This window comes from Chelonia mydas, chromosome 20 (assembly GCF_015237465.2).
Source record: "Chelonia mydas isolate rCheMyd1 chromosome 20, rCheMyd1.pri.v2, whole genome shotgun sequence".
NCBI classification, from domain to species: Eukaryota; Metazoa; Chordata; order Testudines; family Cheloniidae; genus Chelonia; species Chelonia mydas.
This window is the reverse complement of record NC_051260.2, coordinates 2,167,253-2,189,373: the sequence shown is the minus strand read 5'-3', so window position 1 is coordinate 2,189,373 and position 22,121 is coordinate 2,167,253. Positions and strand designations below refer to the sequence as shown.

Here is a 22,121-nt window from a genome sequence, read left to right as displayed (position 1 = left end):
CCCCACTCTGGGGTACAGATGTGGGGACCTGCCTGCAAGACCCCCTAAGCTTATTTTTACCCGCTTAGCTGAAAAACTTTCCCAAGGCACAAATTCCACCTTGCCCTTGAACAGTACGCTGCCACCACCAAGTGATTTAGACAAAGAATCAGGGAAAGGACCACTTGGAGTTCCTGTTCCCCCAAAATATCCCCCCAAGCCCCTTCACCCCCTTTCCTGGGGAAGCTGGAGAATAATATCCTAACCAATTGGTTACAAAGTGAACACAGACCCAAACCCCTGGATCTTTGGACACTGAAAAGAAAAAAAAAAAAAAAAGAAAAAAAAATCAATCCATTCTTAAAAGAAGAATTTTATTTAAAAACAAAAAACAAAAAAAAGAAAAGAAAAAGGTAAAAATCCCCTCTGTAAAGTCAGGTTGGAAGAGAACTTTACAGGGTAACAAAAGATGCACAAAACACAGAGGAACCCCTCCGAGCCTTAGCTTCAAAGTTACAACAAAACAGGGATAAACCTCCCTCCAGCAAAGGGAAAATTCACAAGCTGTGAAAACAAAGATAAACTAATCTCCCTTGCCTTGCTGTACTTACAATTTCTGTAATAGGAGAGACTGGCTCAGAAGGGTTTGGAGGACATGGACTGATGTCCAGTCCCGCTTAATCCCAAGAGCGAACACACACAGAAACACAGAACCCAAACCAAAGCCTCTCCCCGCCCCCATGCAGCCAACCAAAGCTCATGCTCCAATACGCCTGTTCGTCTCTAAGGTGCCACAGGACTCGTGTCTCCGAGGAGCAGCCGTGTTGGTCTGTATCCGTAAAAAGAACAGGAGGACTTGCGGCGCCTGAGAGACTAACCCATTTATTTGGGCATAACCTCACTTCATCAGATGCTCATGAAAGCTTATGCTCAAATAAATGGGTTAGTCTCTAAGGTGCCGCAAGTCCTCCTGTTCTTCTTACAGGACTCTTGGCCGCTTTTCCAGATCCGGGCTAACACGGCTCCCCTCTGATGCAGATTTGAAAGTATCTTTTGTCCGCATTGGTTCCTTTGGTCAGGTGCCAACCAGGTTATTTGAGCTTCTGAACCCCTTGCAGGTAAAGAGGAATTTTATGCTACCCTTAGCTGTCTATTTATGACACGAGCCCTTAAGGCCAGTGCTTAGGCTGCCAGGCAGGAGGCCACTTGGTACGAATCACGCCCAGTAGGAACTGGGCTGAACCAGCCTCAGGCCAGCCCATGGACACACAGGACTTCCCCCCGCTTCCGACCTGGACTCGCCCCAGCCGCAGAGAAATCACAGTCTCCCTCGCCTTCGCCTAGGACCCAACCTGACCCCTCCTGTCACTTGTTGATTTAACTCTGCACCTGTGGATGGTGACATCAGCCCAGCTTTTAGCAGGAAGGGGCAGAGAGGCAGCCCCGCTGTGCCGTGCATTCACACTCCCGGCTCCTGCTGGCCACCCTCAGGGAAGAGGCGTTAGGAACAGAGACTGCTAGAGCCGAGGAAAGAGGCTGCTCAGGCCACTTGACCACCTGGAGCCTGAAGCAGCTGGTGCCCATCAGACAGACACCCAGTCCCATCCACTTGGGCCTTCAACTTGCGTCTCTCAGCTCCCGAGAAGCACGTCCGTAGCCCGACCTGGCTGCAGGCTAGAGGTGGTTTCCTGCCAGTCACGCCCCCTCAGTGGGGGCATCAGGTGGCCTGACTCAAACCCCTGGTCTATCACCCCCCAGAGGGGGGCAACCCACCTGTGCTCGCTGGGCATGGTGGGAGTCTGCCCCAGCCCAGGAATTCACATCAAAGCAAGTGCAGGTGGGTGCTGGGGAGCTGGGCTCAGGCTGGCCCTGTTTGGGAGCGGGGGGGAGGGGGGGGCATGTGACACTCAACCCCCTCCAACAGGCACCTTGATAAATCCGGTGACACCCCTAAGCTGGTGCCAGGCCAGGCCCTGCCAGTCATGAGCTTTGGCTTACAGGCTGCTCAACTGCACCCTCTGCTGACCAGCCAGGCAAAGGACAAGCCTAAGCCCCCAACTACGGCCTTGTGCTCCAGGCACCCTCCTCCTGAGAGGGCTGGGAGAGAGAGCAGCTCTGCAAGAGCTGTAGGGGATCTGCACCCCGCTGTGCTCAGTACCCCAGGATCAGAGCCCGGCCTGGGCTGGGGGAGCTGGGCGCACAGGCCTTCGGGGTACCCAGGATCATTCCGGTTTGCCTCAATGGCTGGTCACGAGCACAGACCCTGCGGGCGTGAAGGGGAGGTCCAGCACAGGTGAGTTAAAATCTCAGCTGTTCCCCCACTTTGGTCCCTGGGGTCTGTGGATGGGGCTGAGAGGCAGTAGATTTTCACAAGTCTACTGCCCGGCTGGCTGCGGGTTCAGAAACAATTCCTTTGCTCCCCGATCTGACCCCACAGGAGCCAGGAGGGGAGCAGGTTCTCTCCGTGATGGAGAAGCCAACCCTCCATACCCCCCCAGCTAGCTCCAGACACAATAAAACAGCAGCTTCATTTAATACACGGATTTTTTTCTGACATTAAATACATTGGTAAATCAGCCGTTAAATTCTGTTACCATGATTGTTATTTTAAATGCGATGTAGGAGCTCTCTCAAAGCAAAAACAACTGATCAGAAAAAAAAAAAAAAAAGGCAAGCGGGATTAGGGGGGCAGGAGGGGGGGTTTCAAAAGCTGCAGTGCCCCAATTTGGTCCAGGGATTTAGCCAGAAAACACACACTCCCGTAAGAGGGTTATGGACACTGGGGAACGTAGAGGACTCTGGACACAGGCTCTGTGCGTTCCAGCTTTGCCGGCAGGGTGGATGCTGCACGAAGAGCACTGGCTGTCGGACAGGTAAGCAGAGTCTTTCCACCGAGCAGAGTCTTTCCAGCAAGGACAAAGCCCCCCGTGTACGTTAGAAGTGCAGCCTGAAATCTCCAACAACGCCCTTGTGTTAGTGGCAGGGGGAAGTTACGTGTCATGTCACTGCAGGGACTGGAGGAGAAAAGAACCGAATACCCACGAGGCCATGCCACGCTTCAGCCCTCCCGAAGGTCTCCTGGCCGCAAGAAAGGGCCCCCCACGCACAGCATCACATCAGCGAGGGGTGATGGTAAAGGCTAGCTCAGCCTCCCAGCCACTTCCTAATCGATCGCCCATGCGGCCTGGGCTGGGCCTGGTGCTGGTGCTTCCCCTGCTTCAACTCCGCTTGACTAGACAATACGAAATGAGAGGAGGACAGGAGCCTGCTTCCTGCAAGATGCTGGGGCTCCAGTTTGGCTAGTGCTGGGGGAGGGCATCACCTCTCCCCCTTGGAGAGAACCCCCTTCAAAGCTACCCCCCGCACACACACACCCCCAATAAACACACAGGGCGACATCCTCATCTCAGCCTGGGAACCCTGAGCAAGGCACGAGCTCCCTCGCAGGCTCTCCCCGGGGCAGCCAGTGCAGCAGCCGTGCGGAGGGGCCGGCCGATTCTCAGCATTCGACTGAGCCGGCAGACGGGGCCAGGACTGAAAGCACTGGGGGCAGTTTATCCAGAGAACAGGTGCAGGGGGATGTGCAAGATTCCCTTTGCCCCTGCTCTGGGAGACTCCCACAAGAGGCAAAGCTAAGCCTCTGGCCCTGTCAGCCTCCAAGGCACCAAAGGAAAGCCGCCAGCTAGCGCCCGCAGTAACGGTGCGTCAAGGATCCTCGGCACACCCACAGGCGACTCAGGGCAGCTCGGAGCCAGAGGCAAGAGACTCCGTGCCCTGGTTTCCCCCTGTAGCTGGGCAGGGCACCAGGACCGTTTTGCTGTCCGGTTTGGAACCTGCTACAGTACATTAAGCCCCAGGGAAGACTGTCCGAACAGGCAACCCCTGTAACAGGAGGTTCCCGCTATGAGCAGCTCCATCATTAACAAAGCTACGGGGGTGCTGCTCTGATGCCCTGGGATCAGCTGTTCCAGGACTACCCCGGGGGCTTCCCATACAGCCCAACAGAACCAAGCGCTATTTACAGCCAAAATAAAACACGCGGCTACTTTGCACGTGAGAGCTTGTATTTCCAAGGGGCCCTCAGCGGTGGAGCGGACTTTGTGACATTACACAGACAGGGAGTGTGTGCAGCCAGGCTGGGGGCCTGTGACCTGCCAATGTAACCAGCTGGGGCAGGTGTGGGTGTGAGGCGCGACAGACCCTCCCTGGGAGCAGTGACACCCCTCTCCTCAGCGCCCGGAGAGGAGGCAGACTGGACTGTGCTTTGATGCCAGGAGAACCTGCAGAGGGAAACTGACAGGCAGCTCCAGGTAACCAGCGTGTTCCCCTTCCATGGGGAGGAGCTGAGCCCTCGCCAGTGTCCCAGAGGGAGGAGGAGACTCTCCTTGCATCATCCGCCCTCCCCACCTCACCCAAGTTCCAGCCCATGCTAGAAAGGCAAGGGAGCGGATCCACACATGCTGAGCTGGACAGGGGTACAGGGAAGGGGAAGTACACAGCTGCCATTCCCAGGACCAGGAAGGCAGGTCCTCTGCCTTTGCATGGCCTCATCTTCTCTAACACCAACTCCCAGCCCCATGTCCCTCCTGGAGCTCCCTAGGTTTGCTGCTCAGCACGTTCACCACCCCACCCCCTCCTACAGACAAAGAGGGGACACCCCTGCTCTGGGACTATTTTATGACCCCCCCATTCTGAAGTGATCCTTGCTAGTCACTTGGGACTGAAGTGTAACAGACAAAGCGAGCCCAGTTTCCCTGCACATAGCGTGGAGCTCTGCAGCTTACACAACACAGGAGCGGACTGGAGCCCAGAGAATAAAACCTTTGGTGGGTCCCTCTTAGCAGAGGGAGCAGCAGAAATCAGTGCGGTGACCCCCCCCCCCCCCACCGGAGCCCTCCAGCTAGCTTAAACTGAACGTGGCCCAAGACAAGATTAGCTCAACTGGACAGACTGGAGATTAAAGTGCAAACCAGAGAATTTGCGCGGCTGGTGATGGGGGAAGAATAAACCAACAGCTCCGAGAGGCCAGGAGCTCTTGAGGGGCGTATCACTGCAAGATACTGGGCGCAGCGGAAACTTTGGGGTTTTACACCCCCACCCAAGTCAGTATTAATGATACCATCTGCCACACAGCTGTAGAATCCATCCACCAGCTGACACTGGGTGCACTGGCCTGGCGTTACCAAGATCAGGGGGATTACGGGAATGTAGTTCATGATTCTATTCATGCTGCTGAGACTCCGCAGCACGGAAGAGTCATTGTCTGTGTTCGCTTCACAGCGATCCATGCTAGCCAGCAGGAGGCCTGATTCTGGAGCACAGGATTCCACCCCTCACTTCCCCCCGTTCCCCACCACTTCCGCTCCCTTGCCGGAAAGGCCACCCAGGAAGAAATTAAGGACACTGCAGCTTCCCCCCATCCCCCAAACATTGAAACAGATGAAAAAACAGGAGAAAAATTAAAGAGAAAACCCACAAGACACCCTCAGAAACAGCGTTTTCTGTAGGTCCCCATTCAACTTATTCTTCATGAAATAAACCTACAAGGGTTAAGTTTCCACCTCCTTTGGGCCCCTCCCCCCAGCATTAAATAAAGGGGGGACGGGTAGAAGAGGACAGGTGTTACAGGACCGAGAACACAGAGGGGGTGCGGGGAGGGAGGAATCAATCAGAATTAGGTAGCCATTTGCACCTGTAATACAAAGCGAAGAGTTTGGTTTTGGAAGTTAGGTCCCCGGTCGATCTAGTTCCACGGTCACTGGAGTCGGGGACAGGCGGCTGGCGGTGGCTCTGAAGCATTAAAAAGTGCAGTTAGAGGCATCAGGAGGGATTCGGTTCAGACGGGTGTCGGTGCGCCGGTGTTAGGGGAGGTGAAGTGTGGTGGGCGGGGGTGGGAATGGAGGTTGTATCTTAGCTCTTCCTCTCGCGTCGGCCTCTGGCGCGAAAGCCACCCTTCAGTTGCTACAACACTGGCTCTTGTTCTGCTGGCTCTGCTCGTGGAGGTCCACGCCTCGGCTCCTTCCCGCCACGCCACTCGTGCTCTGGGGCTCGCTCTTTGGCAGCTTCTTGGCTGGAGGGGGGGAGAGGGGAGAGTGAGCGAGGCCGACGGAGGGGAGCAGTAACAGCAACCGCTCCCCTCCCAGCCCCTTGGGCCACAACAACGCCGCTGACCACCTTCTGCCCGGGCCGGTTCTCAGATGGCCCATTTCTGAGACTCCGGTCTGGATTTCAGAGCCACCTCCCAGCTGCCCCCAGCACCACTCTGCTCTCGGGGGAACCCGGCTCCTGTCCTGCTGCGTCCCCCACGGCCCTCCAGAGCGAGCCAGCACCAGGAGAGCTGGCTGGAGTCGCTCCCGCTCCCCTCAAAGCTCACGCGCAGGTCCTGCTGCACAACCGACCATTACTGGCTCCACCCAGGCCAGAAGGAGCCAGCCGAGCTCCCAGGCCTTTAGTGGACGCGGAGATTTGGAAACGTCCCAGGCGATGCAGATTCTGCACAAGTGGCAGCTCCCAGGGCTTTTGTTTGCCCAGGTGGATTTGAAGGCACTAAAGACGAAGGTGCTAAGAAAATCAGAAATGAGGCAGCCCTGGAGATGCGAGAAGGAGCCACGGTTTCAGCCGGCTCCGTGACCAAGCAGGGATGTGGAAGCTGTCTGAGGGCAAAGACCCAGCAGCGTAATCCGTAACTGCAAAGGCTAGCCTGGCACTTCCCCAAGGGAGATCTTTGTCCCTGGTCCCCTCCGAGTCTTCCAAGGCTAATGCTGCTTCAGCATGGAACCTCCACGTTGACCCCGCACCAGAGCCTGACGACAAATCACAGCTTGCTTCCCTACTGAATATTCAGCGGTAAGCTCCTCCCCCCCAGAAATGCCTCAGGAATCATGTTATGTCCTGGAGCAGGACAGGAAGGGGGGATCCCCATGGGGCTCCAGCCCTCCACACTGGCTGCATGAATCAGCGTCTGTACAGAGTTCAGGTGGGAACTGCCTCCCGCAGCCACCTGGTGCAGAGCTCTCAACACAGAAGCCTGGTGGATCTGCAGCAGGCCAGGGGCACCTTCGGCCTGTCTACTGCCCTGGGGCAGATGCCATGCAGCACCCACACCTTACCGATTGCCAGGAAGAGATCGTTAACATTCATCGCTGTCTTGGCCGACGTCTCCATGAACAATAGGCTGTTGTCATCTGCGTAGGCTTGTGCCTCCTGTAACAGATATAAGTACCACTGTTCCGGGGGGTTCCTGCCTGAAGGGCGTGGGAAGGGTGAGTGGCGGCCAGACCCACCGACGAGGCCCTTTTACAGGCACTGACAGTCCCGCCTCTACAGAAGAGGCCAAGATCCTCTGCTATGCAGCCAAGCCAGCAGCTCCAGAGATGGACCATTAACCACAATGGACTGGAGGCGGGAAGCAGCAAACGCTGCTCTATCAGAGGCTTTGAGAGGCTGCTGCAGAGACTACGCTGCTCAGCGCTTTGCAGGGGCTCGGCTGTGCTGACAGGCCTAGCCAGCTGCCCTTTGAGCAGTGGGAATGGATTCCCGCCAGCGAGACGGGAGCAGTGATCCACCTCGCAGGGCAGGGTGGAGAACGCCCCGTGCCGCTCAGAGGGGCTGCTGACACGGCAAGGATTGTTTACTGTGGGCAGAGACGCTGCTGCAGACACCCCCGCTCCTGTGCGGATTAGATTTCCCCTTCCTAGTGCAGCCACCACACTCAGATTCTCACTGCCACTGGGAGTACCTGACAGCATGTGCCCAACGGACCCAAAAGCTGCCTGCTGGCCAGCCCCTGGCCAGAGCAGAGACTCCCAGGCTGCTGCAGCTAGATGCCAAGAGGCTTTCAAAGGCCAGGGGCAGAACTCGGGGGGCTGGGAAGCCTTAGCCAAGTCCACAAACCCCAGCTACTCACTTCATATTCTACCATGCGCTTGTTGGCGAGATCAGCCTTGTTGCCCGCTAAGGCTATGACGATGCTGGGGCTGGCTTGCCGCTGCAGCTCTTTCACCCATGTCTTCGCTCGGGCAAACGTTTCCTGGAAGAGAAAGGCGAGAGAGGACAGCGTAAAGTCAGTGACCTGCCAGACTCTGGGCGGTGAGCAGCCAAGCTAGAAACAGAACCCAGGTTTCCCAGCTCCTTGCCTTAACCCTGAGACCATCCTTCCTCCTAGAGTGGGACAATTCCGTGCCCCCCCTATTCCCCCCGGCACCAGGAAAGCTAAGGGAGAACTCCAAATGTACCTGGTTGGTGATGTCATAGACCACAATGGCAGCTTGTGCCCCCCGGTAGTACATTGGGGCCAGACTGTGATATCTCTCCTGGCCAGCTGTGTCCCAGATCTCAAACTTGACTGTGGTGTCATCCAGGCAGACGGACTGTGTGAGAAACGCCGCTGTTGAGAGGAAAGGAGACAGTGGTACCAGTAGCACTCAGCCCGTTGCGCTGGGTTCTGTGCATACCGCAAGAGAGGCCCTATCCTGGAGAGCTGTCAATCTAAGTAGATTGACAGGCAAAGCCCAAGAGGGGAAGTGACTCACCCAAGGGGACACAGCAGGTCGTTGGCAAAGCCAGGTCTCCTGACTCCGAATCTAGGACCTTGGAGCATGCTGCTCTCTAGGCATCGTTCACACAGGAACAGGTTAATCATTTCAAGTTTGGACACTAACATTCACCCCCTATTGCTGAAACCCAGCTGCTGTGAGCCAGCTGCACGCTTATGCGGAGATCAAAGAGACGGCTCACATGGCATCTGCAATCGAGAACCAGTCCTGTGTTCAGGAAGGAGCAGGGGGTTTGTGGCTGCATTAAGGAGTTTGACAGACACTAGTGTCTCCCGATCCGTCATACGTGGGGGATACAAACAGGAACAGTGTCTGTGCCCAGGCAGGTTGGCACATCCCAATGCTGTCGTGCGGGACGCAACACAAGCCAGAGCAGGATACTGTGACCTACATTTTCAAGAGGGACTAGCAATCATGTTAAAAGGGGCTTGGTTTTCAGAGGAGCACAGCACCCTTTGGTGTTAAGTTGGGAGCCCTAGCGCCTTTCGAAGACACAAGCCTTCAGGAGCCTGGTTCCATTCCCCGTAGCTCTTGGGGCCAGAGTATTGGTGACATGCAGCGCCCCCCTCCCCCTCAATAAAAAGGGTTTCCACGTGACTGTCAAACCTAACTGACCCTTAAGTCCCCCTTGCAAAGGGAGGGAAACAGACACACCGGGGTGGTGTTTGCCCGCAGCAGAGCCCAGGAGTCCTGGCTCCCAGTTCCACACGTAAACTGATGTCTATGGATTTGTCTGGCCACGTGAGCGCACTATCGGTCCCCCCAAGCTAGGGCGGAGACAGGCTGAGAGAAGGCAAAAAACACATTAAAAAGGCTCTATAGGAGCCAAGACTGAGCACGCAGGTGGCGAGCAACCCGGGTGTCAAACCACCGCTGGGCCCCGAAGGAGTCAGGAACACGTCTCCAGGGGGATTCACCCCGCGATCACTCAGTGCTTCCTCAGCCCTCCCCTACTGCAAGTCTCCAAGCTCGCAATGAAAGGTGGGTCAGGGTGGTCCCCACTTTACAGAGGGGGTAGTGACGCACGCACACAAACAGAACTCAGGTCTCAACTCCTGCTTCAGTTCTCTAGCCATTGGCCAACACTGGCTCACTGCCCATTATACAGACATGCCACCTATTAATCCAAGATGCATTGTGCTATCTTGTCTCAGCCGTGGTCTGAGAATTGGCCGTACTATCTTCACACGCACTATGGGATTCTTTCAGGTGCGTCAGCAAGTCACAGCTACATCCTTGTACATACAGAGAGGCTGCAGGCAGTTCTGGAAGGAGCATGGATTCATTAGGCCAACTAGCACTGTGCCTCGCCCTGCTACTCACTTGGGCCCCTCTGAAGACACGACAGGCCTTGGGCTGCTCACAGTGATAAGGCAGGGTCTGCAATGGCCAACCAAGGGCAGCTGGGCCCTAATCAGGTGGGGAGCGAGGGAAGCCAGGAGCTCCAGAGGACTGTGGGGAAGTCTGCATCTACCCCCCCGATACACACCCCCACGCTCTCGCACAGCACTTACCCCCGATGGTGCTCTCCTGGTATTCGTGGAACTGACCCTTGACGAAGCGCAGCACCAGACTGGACTTCCCCACCGCGGACTCGCCCAGCAGCACTAGCTTAAACTGACAGATTTTACTAGCTTGGGACTGACCATTCGGCCTGGCAGCTCCTCTGCTGGTCATGGCCTGGATTCCGGTCACAGCCTGCGCCCCAGCGGATCGGAGAACCTTCGTGCCACTGACCAGCTCTTGGCTTGGTTCTGAGCCAAGGAACAGTATCCTAGAGGCTCAACTCTCCTGAAACACAAGAGGGAGAGACGAATTAGCACATGGCACAGATACAACACTACAGAGTTTGAAGGGCTCCGAGTTTTTTGGTCTCGGACGTTAACTCCGTTGGATTTATGGATCAGTAACCGCCTTGCATACCACACACCAGGGTGAGCAAGGAATAGAATCCGGGAGTCCGACTTGCCTACTGCACCTACTAGGACACGCTCCCTTTCCTGCCAAGAGCTCCGATTCTCCCATACATTAAGGTAGAGAGATGCCCGAGCCTCACTGGCAGGTAAGCTTTAAAAAAGGAGCAAGCTGACAAGCAGAAATCGGGCCAAGGAGGGAAAGAAAAAGCCGGATCCTTACAACTGAGTGAGTGAGTCAGCAATCCTAGCAGATGTCTCACTTGCATTCCTGGAGACGTAGCAAACAGCTCCTGGATAGGAACGCGCATTGCACCAGGTGGTACCAAGGGCCAGGGCAGAGCCTCTGACCTGTTCTAGGAAGGGGCAGGAGGATTCAAGAACTCTGTTATCCCCAACAAGCTCAGGCCCCATTTGCAGCCTGAATGCATCTGTTCTGTTTACTGCAAATGGCCTGAAATTCCACATCTGCTCATCTCCCCTCCCTGCCCCGGCTCCCTGGGGGCAGGACGGAGGGACTGACCTATTTCATCGCTGCCCTTCTGAAGGGAAATTCCTAAGTGAGGGACAGTCGAGTCAATTTTTGTTTATGTATTTTGAGATCCCCACTCACATGAGCAGTACAGGCACACTGCCACCACACAAGGGCTATGGGTAGACCACACTTCCTGCCCAGTTAACCACCCCGCCAAATTTTAAAGCCTTCCCTGTGAAAAAGCTCAGTTACCAGCTCTTGCAGCAGAGTGAAACTGATGCAATCCTGGTCAGTTTCAGATAGCCACTACCCATGGCCAAAAGAAGTTCTCCCCCAACCCAGGCAATGGGTGAAAAGACCGTACTGCTGGGAGTTCTCAAGAAGACGACGTGGTGAGACAGAAGGCTGTCTACACCCAGAGTTGTGCTGGTTTAACTTAAACCAGTCTAACCCCGTTTAGTTAGACCACTGCCAGAGGCTGTGTGAACAACTGACTGCAGTTTATGTGAAGTCAACTAGGAACAGGTTTAAACAAGATCTAAATAAGCCGCTCTGAAACCTGAAGCATCCAAAAGGTGTGCACTAGTTTGGCAAAAGTGGTACGTGTACAGTCAACAACAGAGGATCCTATTTCAAGTGGTGGGTGGAGGGGGGTTAACCAGGTAGGGATATAACTGGAATAGATTTTAATTGAAATAGGACACAATCTGCATCACAGAGGTGTGAACTACAGACTCTTGTTTTGGTTCCAGTTTGTGTGTAGCCAACACCTCGGGTCTGCCAGTGGCTGAGCGTGTGTGTCCCTAAGAAGAAAAGGAGGACGTGTGGCACCTTAGAGACTAGATGCCACAAGTCCTCCTTTTCTTTTTGCGAATACAGACTAACACGGCTGCGACTCTGAAGTATGTCTCTAAGGTCTCTCAGGACTTCAGCCACGTCTACACTACCCGCCGGATAGTGATCCATCTATCGGGGATCGATTTATCGTGTCTAGTGTAGACGTGATAAATTGATCCCCGATCGCTCTGCCGTCGACTCTGGAACACCCACAGCAAGAGGCGGAAGTGGAGTTGACAGGGAGGCGCGGCCGTCGATCCCGCGCCGCAAGGACGTGAAGTAAGTGATTCTAAGTCGATCTAAGATACGTCGACTTCAGCTACGAGAATAGCGTAGCTGAAGTTGACGTATCTTAGATCAATCCCCCTCCCCCCGGCAGCGTAGACCAGGCCTTCAGCTAAATCCTTTGTGCAATGCACGAGGAGACTGCGAGAAAGGGTTCCTTCGATCTGATGTGAAATGCATTTTAAGACCTCAAAACACATGCATGCTAGCGATGCTTCTTTATTAGAATCCCCTTAGAAAACAACGGATGCTGACCTGCGTTAATTCAAATAGCTCTACATCTGCGTTAGGACATTAGTAACTGCCAAAAAGATATCGGGAGCAATGGAAGAAAACGGCATTAAACTTCAGAGTCTGTTTATTTCACCATTTAACTGATTAAATTGTGAGGCACAGCTTAGCCCTTTATTCCAGTGGATTCTCACCCCCAGCGATGAGTCGGGGGAATTTAGCAAAGCACATGGCGGTTGGTTTGCCTACCTACTCTCCGAAGCCCATTTCTGGATTCCATAGCCAGCACTGGTGACCTTCGAGCTAAGGACAGACGGGTTTCTCAAATGCAGGCAACTGGGCCAAGATTTTTCCAGAAGTCCTGATTGTGGCTATCAAATCTGAGACACCTTCAAGAGACCTGAATCAGAGGCTGTGCGCTCAGGTCCCCTTGAATCCTCTTAAATCAGACACCCAAAAAATCACTAGCCATTTTTCAGTGTCTCAGGCCTTTCCTTCTGAGCTCAAACCCTAAAGGAAGGGCTTCCAGGCCTTGAGGTGAGAGATCGGATCCAAGACTGATGTGTTATAGGGCAGACCCTGGAGCAAAGATTTGTTAGCATTAACATGGCCAAGTATACAAGAAAACAAGGGTCATCTGAAGACTTATCAGCGAGCAGCCAGGAAAAGCCTGGCCATTTCCCGTTCCCCATCTGCTTTGAGACAAGCAGACTAAAGGCCAAAACCTGACAGGAAATGCTCACTGTAACCGCTGTGATTTGTACAAATAGAAGGCTGGGCAGCCCAATACTTCCCAGTCCCACCAAGGAAGAGGGACAGTCACCATTTTATTGTTCAAAAAGCAAGAATCCAAGGACAACGGGAAAAGGTTTCAAAGCCCATAATGGCCAAAGCTGTCTGGTAGCAACCCAAGTACTGCACGTCCAGCTTTCCTGGAGCTGAGCTGGCTAAAGACAGGGAAACGCTTCCTTCCGCTTCGAGGACCTTGTTTTGTTAAATATGTGAGAGAGGAATGATTAAGCAATGACCTCGTCAGCATCCTATGAGAGTTTCCTGGGGAGAGTCCTGCGTGATTCTGGGGAAGCTGGCACAAGCCAGAGTGTTCCGATGCTTAGAAGCCACTCTCTGCTTTGCGGCACCGGGGCAGAGCTTCAAATTAGGCCAGACACAGATAGGGAGAGTTAGATACAGAGGGAGCAATATGACGGTTAAGCAACTACAATTAGGGCCAGAGATGAAAGTCCTCAGCGCCTCCCATCGCGAGCCGATCTCTTTCGGAAGTTCGGCCCTTGGAAGAATAAGAATACTGGGCTTCTCCAACTGAAGACATTCCTATTGCTTGTCCCAGAGGGTGAATTGCTGGTCACCCCACCCTCTCTCTCAACCTGCCAATCACTGGATAGTTACAACACTTTGTATGCTGGCTTCAGCAAGTCACAAGAGGCTAAACACGAAGGACATTTCAGAGCAACAGCCAGGATTTGACAACAGTACCACCTCACTGCAAAGCCAGTCACCACAGACCCTTAAAGGCGACCTGCAAAGGTGGTTTGTTTGGGTTTTTTAAAACAGCTTTGCCTTTGAAGGCTTCCGCAGAAATCAGGAACCTTGTCTGACCTTCCCTCTATGCTGGAGGTCCGAGCTCTCGCACCTTAATTGTTCAGTCTGAACAAAAGTGTTCTCTCCCCTGAGCAGGTGTTCAGTATTGGGGAGCAGGTGAGAAGATGCTGTAACCATTCTGACAAATCTCTTCTCCGCAACTGCTGCAGCTTCTGCTTCCTGGTGATGTGCTCATTTCATTTGTTCCCCAAGTCACCACAGGTTTCCAGGGGGGGTGGACAGGAAAGTAACAAAGACACTTTTCAGATTCTTCTACAGCATAAAGATGCGGACACAAGCCAAGTTACCCACATCCTCACTGCAGCTCAGGTCACCTAAGTGCCTAATAAATTGGTACCAGATAAAATGGTCATCTCTCAACAATTCTCTGCACTCAGACAGGGCCTTCCAAGCCAAGGATCTCAAAGCACCTTACAAACCTAGCTGAATTAAGCCTTCCCATACCCCAGGGAGTAGCACCCCCATTTCAGGGAGGAGGAAGGGAAAGCTTGCCACGGCCATAAAGCGACTCTGGCAGAGCCGTGTGTCAGGCATAAGAACATTCAACCTGCATGCTATTTCGCACAAGAGCTCCTAAGAGCTTCTTCTGTTACTTGGGTTTCCCTCCCACGACAAGACCAAGCTTCTTCATGGTGTTTGAAAGTGAGGTGTGCACACTCATGCGTAAACACGTCACAAGAGCAGACAAACCAACACAGCTCCTCGAGGTTCCCAGAAAAGTCAAATCCTCTTGTACTGCTGGTGTCCAGAGACCAGCGATTGGCATGGAGATGGGACGCTGAATACAAGTGCTACAGCCACTCTTTAGACTCAGCTCTTAGGAGCAGGGACTGTCTACTCTGTGCCCAACTGTGAGGTCCTGTTCTTGGATGGTCCCTAGCCACCGCTGTAACACACATTACTACGATCCCAAGAAAGCTCCAGGAACTCAGCCCGAACGCGATCAGAGTAGTTGATCCAGCCGTCCACTCATATTCGCTAAACACAGAGCTCCATCGCAACAGAAGCTTCCACCAATATCAAGAATGAATTTAACTCAAAGAAATTAAATCGGAAGAGCCCTCCTCTGAAGCAAGGGGGCGCCTACAGATCAGGGGTTCTCACCCCCCCCCCCAATGCTATAAAAACCTCCCTGGCCCAGCTGTGCCACCACATCTGTTTTTCTGCATATAAAAGCCAGGAGGACAATTGTCTGGAGCCCCACACCAGAAGAGACACGGCAGAGCTATGTTGCTCAGGCTTCACCCAGGACTGGGGCTGAAGCTGGTGTGGTTCGGGACCCCAGGGTGCAGTCCCACGTGGCAGGACTTTGGCTTTCCGGCCTGGGCCCTAGTGAGTCTAATGCCAGTCATGCTTGGCAGACCCCCTGAAACCTGGTCACACACCCCAAGGGGGCCCCAGACCCCTGGCTGAGAACCACTGCTATAGATTATATAGATACTTTTCTTTAAAAGGCTACTGTCCAAATTTGGCTCTCTTTCATTGACTACCTGAAATAACTAGAATGAGGTATCCGACCCCTAGCAGGTCAAAGCCCTCAGTCCATTAGCTCTTCAGATCTTTCAGTAAATCCGTGTAACCTGCCGTAGCATCCTCTGGACATTTTCAGAGTAATTTTATATCTGCGTTAATATTAAACATCTGTTGGAACCACAATTACCGTCCAGAAAGTTTTTTTACCAACCAAAGCAAAACATTTCCAGAAAGCATCCAACAGCTAGACCAGAAATTGAGGACCCCCTTGGAGCCCCATTTTACTCTGCATCAGTGACATACACATCACAACCCTTAGCTTGCACAAGTTACAATAAAGGTGTTTTAACAACAGGCAGCTGACAAGCTTCAGCCTGGCAGCCGACAAGTCACGCTGTGCTCGGACATCTCCACTGCCAACATTAGAGATTCAGGAGTCAGTTTGGCTGACCATTTCATTACCCTGAGAAGCAGAGCAGGGCTCAACAGCTGGCTCTGATGCACTGAGCAAGTTCAGGGTGAAAGAACTGGGAAAGAGATCCGCACAGCCCGTTCCTTACCGATTCCCTGCCCCCTACTACCGGCACTGAAAGGACGAATACGTGGCGTAGGGAGCTAGCTAGATATCCACCCTTGGATCAGATCATCCCCAGTTTCACTGCACTGGACTTCAGTGGGGCTGCGGCAGGGATGAATGCGATCCATTGCAATTCAGTCATTAAGAGTGTTAATAGCAGAACTTTGTTTCAGGGAAAGGCCTGTTCAGGAGATACCCCCAGGAGTTGAAGTTGCAACAGCCTGTCTGGGTTAACTGCTTTCCTGTTGCCAATGTTACTTTTCCTATGTCTTAATCACATACAACATAAGCCACTGCCATCAAAACCACACGCATGGGTTAAATCTGCCATCAGCCCTCTCTCCCCACCCCGCTTTATTACCTAGCCAGACAGTGAAGAGGATGCAACGAACTGGATCCTACCCTGACCACCCCGTATTTGAAAGCCTGAAATGCAGGAGTTACAGATCCGACCCCGGTGCACACCCAAGTAGTGTGGAACCCCATTCCCTTCAGTGGGCATTCTGCCGGGGCAAGGGCTGCAGGATCGGGTTCCTCACAGGAATGAGAAGATGAGAGCATATTACAAGGGAGCCACTGCTCTGGACTCTCTGAGATGTTTTGAGACTCTTTGAGCATTGGACTGGGTTCCCTAGGGAGGTGGTAGAATCTCCTTTCTTAGAGGTTTTTAAGGCCTGGCTTGACAAAGCCCTGGCTGGGATGATTTAGTTGCTTTGAGCAGGGGGTTGGACTAGATGACCTCCTCAGGTCCCTTCCAACCCTGATATTCTATGTTCCTGAAGAGCCCTGGTGACACACCGTCAGATACAGGATAACAGGAGCACAGCCTGATACAGCTCCCAGCGAGCTTGTTCCGTTTATTAATAAGGTTGCAATGGATCCACCATTTTCCCCATCCAGGTATGAGACTTCTCAACAGGGGCCCAGGCATACCCACTGTTCAGACAAGAGACATCTACCTACACAGCCTTTCTAGTCTTCAAAGTGCTTTACACACTAGTTTATCCTCAGCATCCACAGGAAAGAGACAAGAATCCTCCCCTCCAGTTTACTGTTGAGAACTAAGCCCAGAGCCACTTGCAACAGGTGATGGAGGGTCTTGTCTACATGGGGGTTTGAAACTAAGAGTCCTGTGTCATAGCCGCCATTAAAACGCGGACATTCCTGCCTCTGGTTCTTTCCTCAATACGTATCCTGGATCCTGAACTACGCTGCAGTCCGGCCACCTCTACCCAGCTCGGTTCCAATTACAGTCACCAAACAAAGCTTGAAGAGTCACCCGCTGGGATAATTAGCACCTCTGTCTCCAGGGTATTTACGTGTGAAGTCACTCCACACCACTGACCATTAAAGAGGTAATGCTCATTGACTCACAATATGGATATCCGGTGGATCAAGGGCCACCAGTCTTCTTTCTACTAGACAGATTAGGAATATCCGGTACAACAACTGCAGTCACCCAGGAATGCCCTGCTGTCCCCAAATTAATGCGACACTCACACAGAACTTGAGGAGCCGCAGAGACAGGACCCAGCCTCTCCTGCTCCAAAACATACGTCCATTTCAGTTGAGGGGGGAAAAAGTAGAATCTCCCTTAGCAATACAAGGCCTATCTAACACAGGTGAGCAGTTTTGATTCCATCCAGTGGAAGGAAGCGATACATGGATGGAATTAACCAGCACAATATAGCAACTCTGTTCAATTAAAGCTTGTTTTCAGCCGGCATTGGGCGATGTAGTGATCTGCGGAAGGATCAACTAGAATTTTGGAAGACTTAATAAAACTTTGCACCCAGGGCAAGCATTAGCTCTCCAGACATCAGTTGAGCGTTTGCATGGTAAGCTTTCATGGCATTGCTGGAAGACTAAGGGACACCGGGTTATTAAGCACGCCCACAACAAAGCTGTCACTTGTCTCTATGACCCTGCCAGAGTCTGTCTGATTATCCTTCGATCGCAACCACTTGTTGCAAGTGTAAAATAAAACAGGGATTTACTGTCAGACACAGGCAGGCGGAAAGAGGGGTGAGCATGTTGCCCGCAGCATGGAAAGCTCTTGTGCTGAGCTTATAGTAAACTTTGGAAATTAGACACACAAGAAGCACCTGGAAGGCAGGGTTCCCCCCCCAAGATAGGCCAGGATATTCCCTGCCATGCTCCCCCATGCATCTGAACAGAGGCAATAATGGTCCCACAAGTTGACTCTAGCAAGAGCATGTATTGATATAAATACAAGGAGGGACTTGAGAGTTAGCTCTCCTTGCCACACTGGTCTGGCCACTAACATTGCTAAAGGGCTAATAACAACACAGCCACGTTCTAGGCAAGCATGGGGAGGTGATCAGCAGTCACATGGCATGTTTAATAGATCCTGACACCCAAAGGAGGTTAAAAGTCACTTCCCCTCTATGTACCCTCCATTTCCCCACTCACACAGTGAAGCTGTGGCAAAGCTGGCAGGGGCACCCAGGAGTCCAAGCTCCCAGTCCCTTGCTCTAGCTATTAACAATGCAGCGTCTCTTCCTTTCCCTCCATAAGAAGTTAGGAAAGTTCATATGGGTGCTAGGCCAGTCATCAAACATTAATAAGCAGGGAGGAAAGCATTGCATATGTGAAGCCACTTAAAGAACACAGAAAATATTTCTGAGATTGAGTTGAAGACTAGGGGAAAAGTCAGGGTAGGGTTCGAGAGAGTACAACACAGCTGCGACCCTTAAGGATTTCAGCACTGGGAGGAGTGAACCCGCTTAACCATTGTGAGAGCAGGAGATCCGCTTCCTCCCCTCCATCACGCTTAGAGGAAGTTGTTCACATCACTGCTTTATTACTCTGTAAGCAAGGAGAATGAAAATGGTTGGGCCAATGGCAAGGAATAATGGGACAAGATTAAGGGGAGGCAAGCTCAGCCCGAATGTCAGGAAAAGCTTCCCAAGAGCAGAGATCTGCTAAAGGATGAAATAGTTCTCAGGGTAAGCCCACACTGCAATTTAAGACCAGGGTTTGAACTCAGGCTCAAGCCTAACCCCCCTTCTGTCTACACACAAATGGTGCTAACCCGGGGTCCCAGGATCCCACAGGGGCAGAGGGTCCAAGGCTGAGTCAAGCCCAGACCCAGGGTTCAAGCCCTATTGCTTTGCAGTGTAGATGCAGCCCCGCCCCACTGGACTTGTGCTCTGAGGGTATGTCTACGCTGATACTAAAACCCACAGCACTGAGCCTCAAAGCCCAGGTCAGCTGACTCAGGTTCCTGGGCTAAAAACTGCAGTGTAGACATTCAGGCTGGAGCTGAGACCATCCTCTCATGCCATGGATATTTTATCAAAATGTAGATGTACCATGGGAGTCCACCAGAAGTATTCCACAATCCCATGGGCTGACTTTCTTGTCCTCTGGACAGTCAAGTTTTCCACACTGCACCACAAAAAAAAGGGCTAGAGCAGCCACACTTTGGGAGGGTGCTAGGAAGTCTGAGATACAGGTGGTTGAACGTGGGCCTGCAAGATGAAATGTAGACACTGGAGTCCCAGCATTCTACAGTTCCTAACCTGGAGTTAAAAATGCATGTAGACGCTCAAACCTTAGGTTAACAATCCCAGGGTCTGCTAATTCGAGTTCTACTAGCCCTGGACTGACATTGCAGTGTAGACATATCCCCAGAGAGAACTGGTGAAAGCACCATTATTGCAGGAGATTTAAAACTAGACCGGATACAAGAGACAAGACTGTAGGTAGCAATTACACACTAATATAGCGGGGACTGGATGATCTACGAGGCCTCCCCAATCTCTGAACTTCCATGATTCACTTCCTCCTTTCCTTAATTGACATGCAAATAATAAAGTATCCGATTCAACATAGAAAATTTAACACGAGCTGACAGCACTGCGGCCATCCCAGAAGGGAAAAGAACTAACCTAAATACCACGAGCCCTTGAGGCACTAGTGCCCTGAAAATAAACATTCCAGCACATATTGCATTCTAACGTGCCCATCACTGTAGCCTCTACTTATGTTTGGAGACAGCCATAGGATTCCAGCTGAGAGACTAACCCATATTCCCAGGTAGAGTCTGGCAATCAGCCCCCGGTAGGAACGACCCGTGAGACAAACCTGATAATTGATGGTACACCAGGTTATCCCATCTTCCCAGCTGCCCCTATTTAGAAGGCAGAGTCCCTTTTTGCTCTCTCCAATAAAAGAAATATTTATCACTTTTCCACTTTGTCCCTCTGGGAAGATCTCCTGTTCCAATGCATTTTTAATGGAGTTAAATTGGAAGACAAAGATTAGAAGCACCTCAGGGCTGTGGGAGTCTATCCATGAATTTCTAATATGCCCGTCTTCATACTATCCAGGAGCTAACAACAAGGATTAGTGGAACCACCAGCAGTGCCCAGCCAGGAGCACGTTGGAGGCTGAATCGACAGACCAGCCCTAGATGTTAATTATACACTAGGTGGTTCCACTTGCACAGGTCTGCTCACAAGAACAGAAACGCAATGAGGTGGTGTTTTCCAACCCCAGGTGTCCCTACTGTTAACAGGTATAAGCTGCTGGTGTGTTTGGTGGGCTGACCAGGAGCAGGAGGAGGGAGAGGGGCGAGCATCTGTGCTGTATTGTCCCTCACTATGGAAAAGGCACATTAGTAACCTGGGCAGGTGTGAGGACCAAGAATGAACTCAGGCCCCAGCACTGGGGACAGGTGCATTCGGGCCTCGAGCGAAGCGGTGTGCAAAGGGGGACGGGGAAACAGAAAGGAGTCTCTGTACCCTCACCTAGGCAGACAGAGCACAACTGGGGGGGTGGGGGGGCAGAGCAGGCCCAAAGAGCTTGCTGGGACCTCAAGAACCCCAAATTCTGGGGCGGGGGCACGGGGTGGCGGGGGGGGGGGGGGATACACAGCCCCTTTGCCATCCTACAGGAAGACACACCCTGATCTCCCCTCCCCGCAATGGGGCAGCCCTACCTGCTGCCAAGCCCCATCCATCCCACTACCCTGGGCCCCCCCGAGTCCTTCGCTACCCCCAGAGAGACCCAAGTCTCCCCCCTTCCTTCCAGCCTGCCCAGCCCCTCCCCCCAGGGCAGCCACCCCCAGCCCAGCCCCGGGCTCCGCCCCCTGCCCCCCAGACTCCGCCCCCTGCCCCCCCCCCCAGGGCTCAGGGTCCCAGACACCAGCCCAGCCCCTCCCCACGGGCCGGGCCCCCCCGCGCCCAGCCCCCAACCACCCGAGGGGCCCCCCCGGGGTCCGGCCCCTCCCAACTCTTCCCTCCGCCCCCTAGGCCCCCACCCGGGGCCCCGGCCGCGCCCCGCCCCCGCTCCCCGGTACCTGAGGCGGCTCCGGCTCCGGCTCCCCCCGTCTCGGCCCCTAAAGTGTCGAACACACAAACAGCTGCTCTCAACCAAACCTGCCGCTGGTGGGCGGGGTTAAGCGGCGGCCGCGCCAATCCGTGCCGGGCACCTGGCGAGCGGACCCGCCCCTGCCAGCCGTCTCGCCCAATTGCCGCTCCGGAAAACGCATCGCCGGGCCCCCCAATTCGATTCACCAATAAGAGCTCAGAAGTGGCCGGACGGGCGCAAAATTTGGCCAATGACAACTGGGACAGCATGGGGGTAACAGACCAATAAAATGGAAAAACGTCATGACAGGGTGGATCTTATGTTAACTGACGGACTCTGAAGCCAATGAAACAGCAGTTGTTCCGGGGGCTGCAGCAACAACAAATAAGGTGACCTAAAGGGGCGGGACCCTCGAGCTCCGCTGTCCAATCAGAATCAGGAATTCTGTCCCCTCTTTCCAATCACAGGGCAGACAGCCTCCAGCTTTACCAATCTGAGACCAGAACGCGATGATTGACAAGCGACCGAAGGCGTCTCACCCTCCCTATTCTGTCCAAGCAAAGGACGGCCCGCCTCCCCGCTGGCCAATCAGAGACGGGCCGGGGAATAATTGGCAGGGTGGGGCTGAGAAGGGAGGTGTGAGCACGGAGGCCTCTGGGAATCTGACCTTTGACCTTGCCATGAACCTCTCCCCAATTAGCTTAATTGAGCTAAAAATAGACGATGGTTCGGGGCCCAGAGAGCAGGGGGCGGGGCCAGGCACCAGGAGCCCAAGGGGGCCAGGGAGGATGGAGCCCAGGGGGTTGGGCCCAGGGACAGGGGAGGGGCCTGAGGTGTGG

The 22,121-nt window shown here is 53.4% G+C and overlaps 2 protein-coding genes across 3 annotated transcripts in view; both read right to left on the bottom strand.

Moving 5' to 3' along the window:
• Positions 1 to 2,195, bottom strand: part of IKZF4 (IKAROS family zinc finger 4) — a 71,464-nt gene extending 69,269 nt beyond the window's left edge. For both annotated transcript variants that reach the window (XM_043532577.1, XM_043532572.1), the window contains exon 1: positions 1,753 to 2,195. The gene's annotated coding sequence lies outside the window, so the exon portion shown is untranslated. The remainder of the gene's footprint in view (positions 1 to 1,752) is intronic.
• A 298-nt stretch (positions 2,196 to 2,493) lies between these two features.
• Positions 2,494 to 21,462, bottom strand: RAB5B (RAB5B, member RAS oncogene family). Its single transcript, XM_037883846.2, has 6 exons — positions 21,272 to 21,462; positions 10,049 to 10,325; positions 8,214 to 8,365; positions 7,886 to 8,008; positions 7,089 to 7,182; positions 2,494 to 6,049 (listed from the first exon to the last, which is right to left on the bottom strand). Exons 2-6 carry the CDS (start codon positions 10,209 to 10,211, stop codon positions 5,934 to 5,936), a joined length of 648 nt encoding a protein of 215 aa, XP_037739774.1. The 5' UTR covers positions 10,212 to 10,325; positions 21,272 to 21,462; the 3' UTR covers positions 2,494 to 5,933.
• Positions 21,463 to 22,121: the final 659 nt, after the last annotated feature.

Excerpts from the sequence above, each read along its gene's own strand:
- RAB5B (XM_037883846.2), bottom strand. The coding sequence starts at position 10,211 with ATGACCAGCAGAGGAGCTGCCAGGCCGAATGGTCAGTCCCAAGCTAGT. Across the intron at positions 7,183-7,885 it reads AGCGCATGGTAGAATATGAA|GAGGCACAAGCCTACGCAGA; the intron begins GTGAGTAGCTGG and ends TATCTGTTACAG. Across the intron at positions 6,050-7,088 it reads CGATCTCTTCCTGGCAATCG|CCAAGAAGCTGCCAAAGAGC; the intron begins GTAAGGTGTGGG and ends CCCCCCCTCCAG.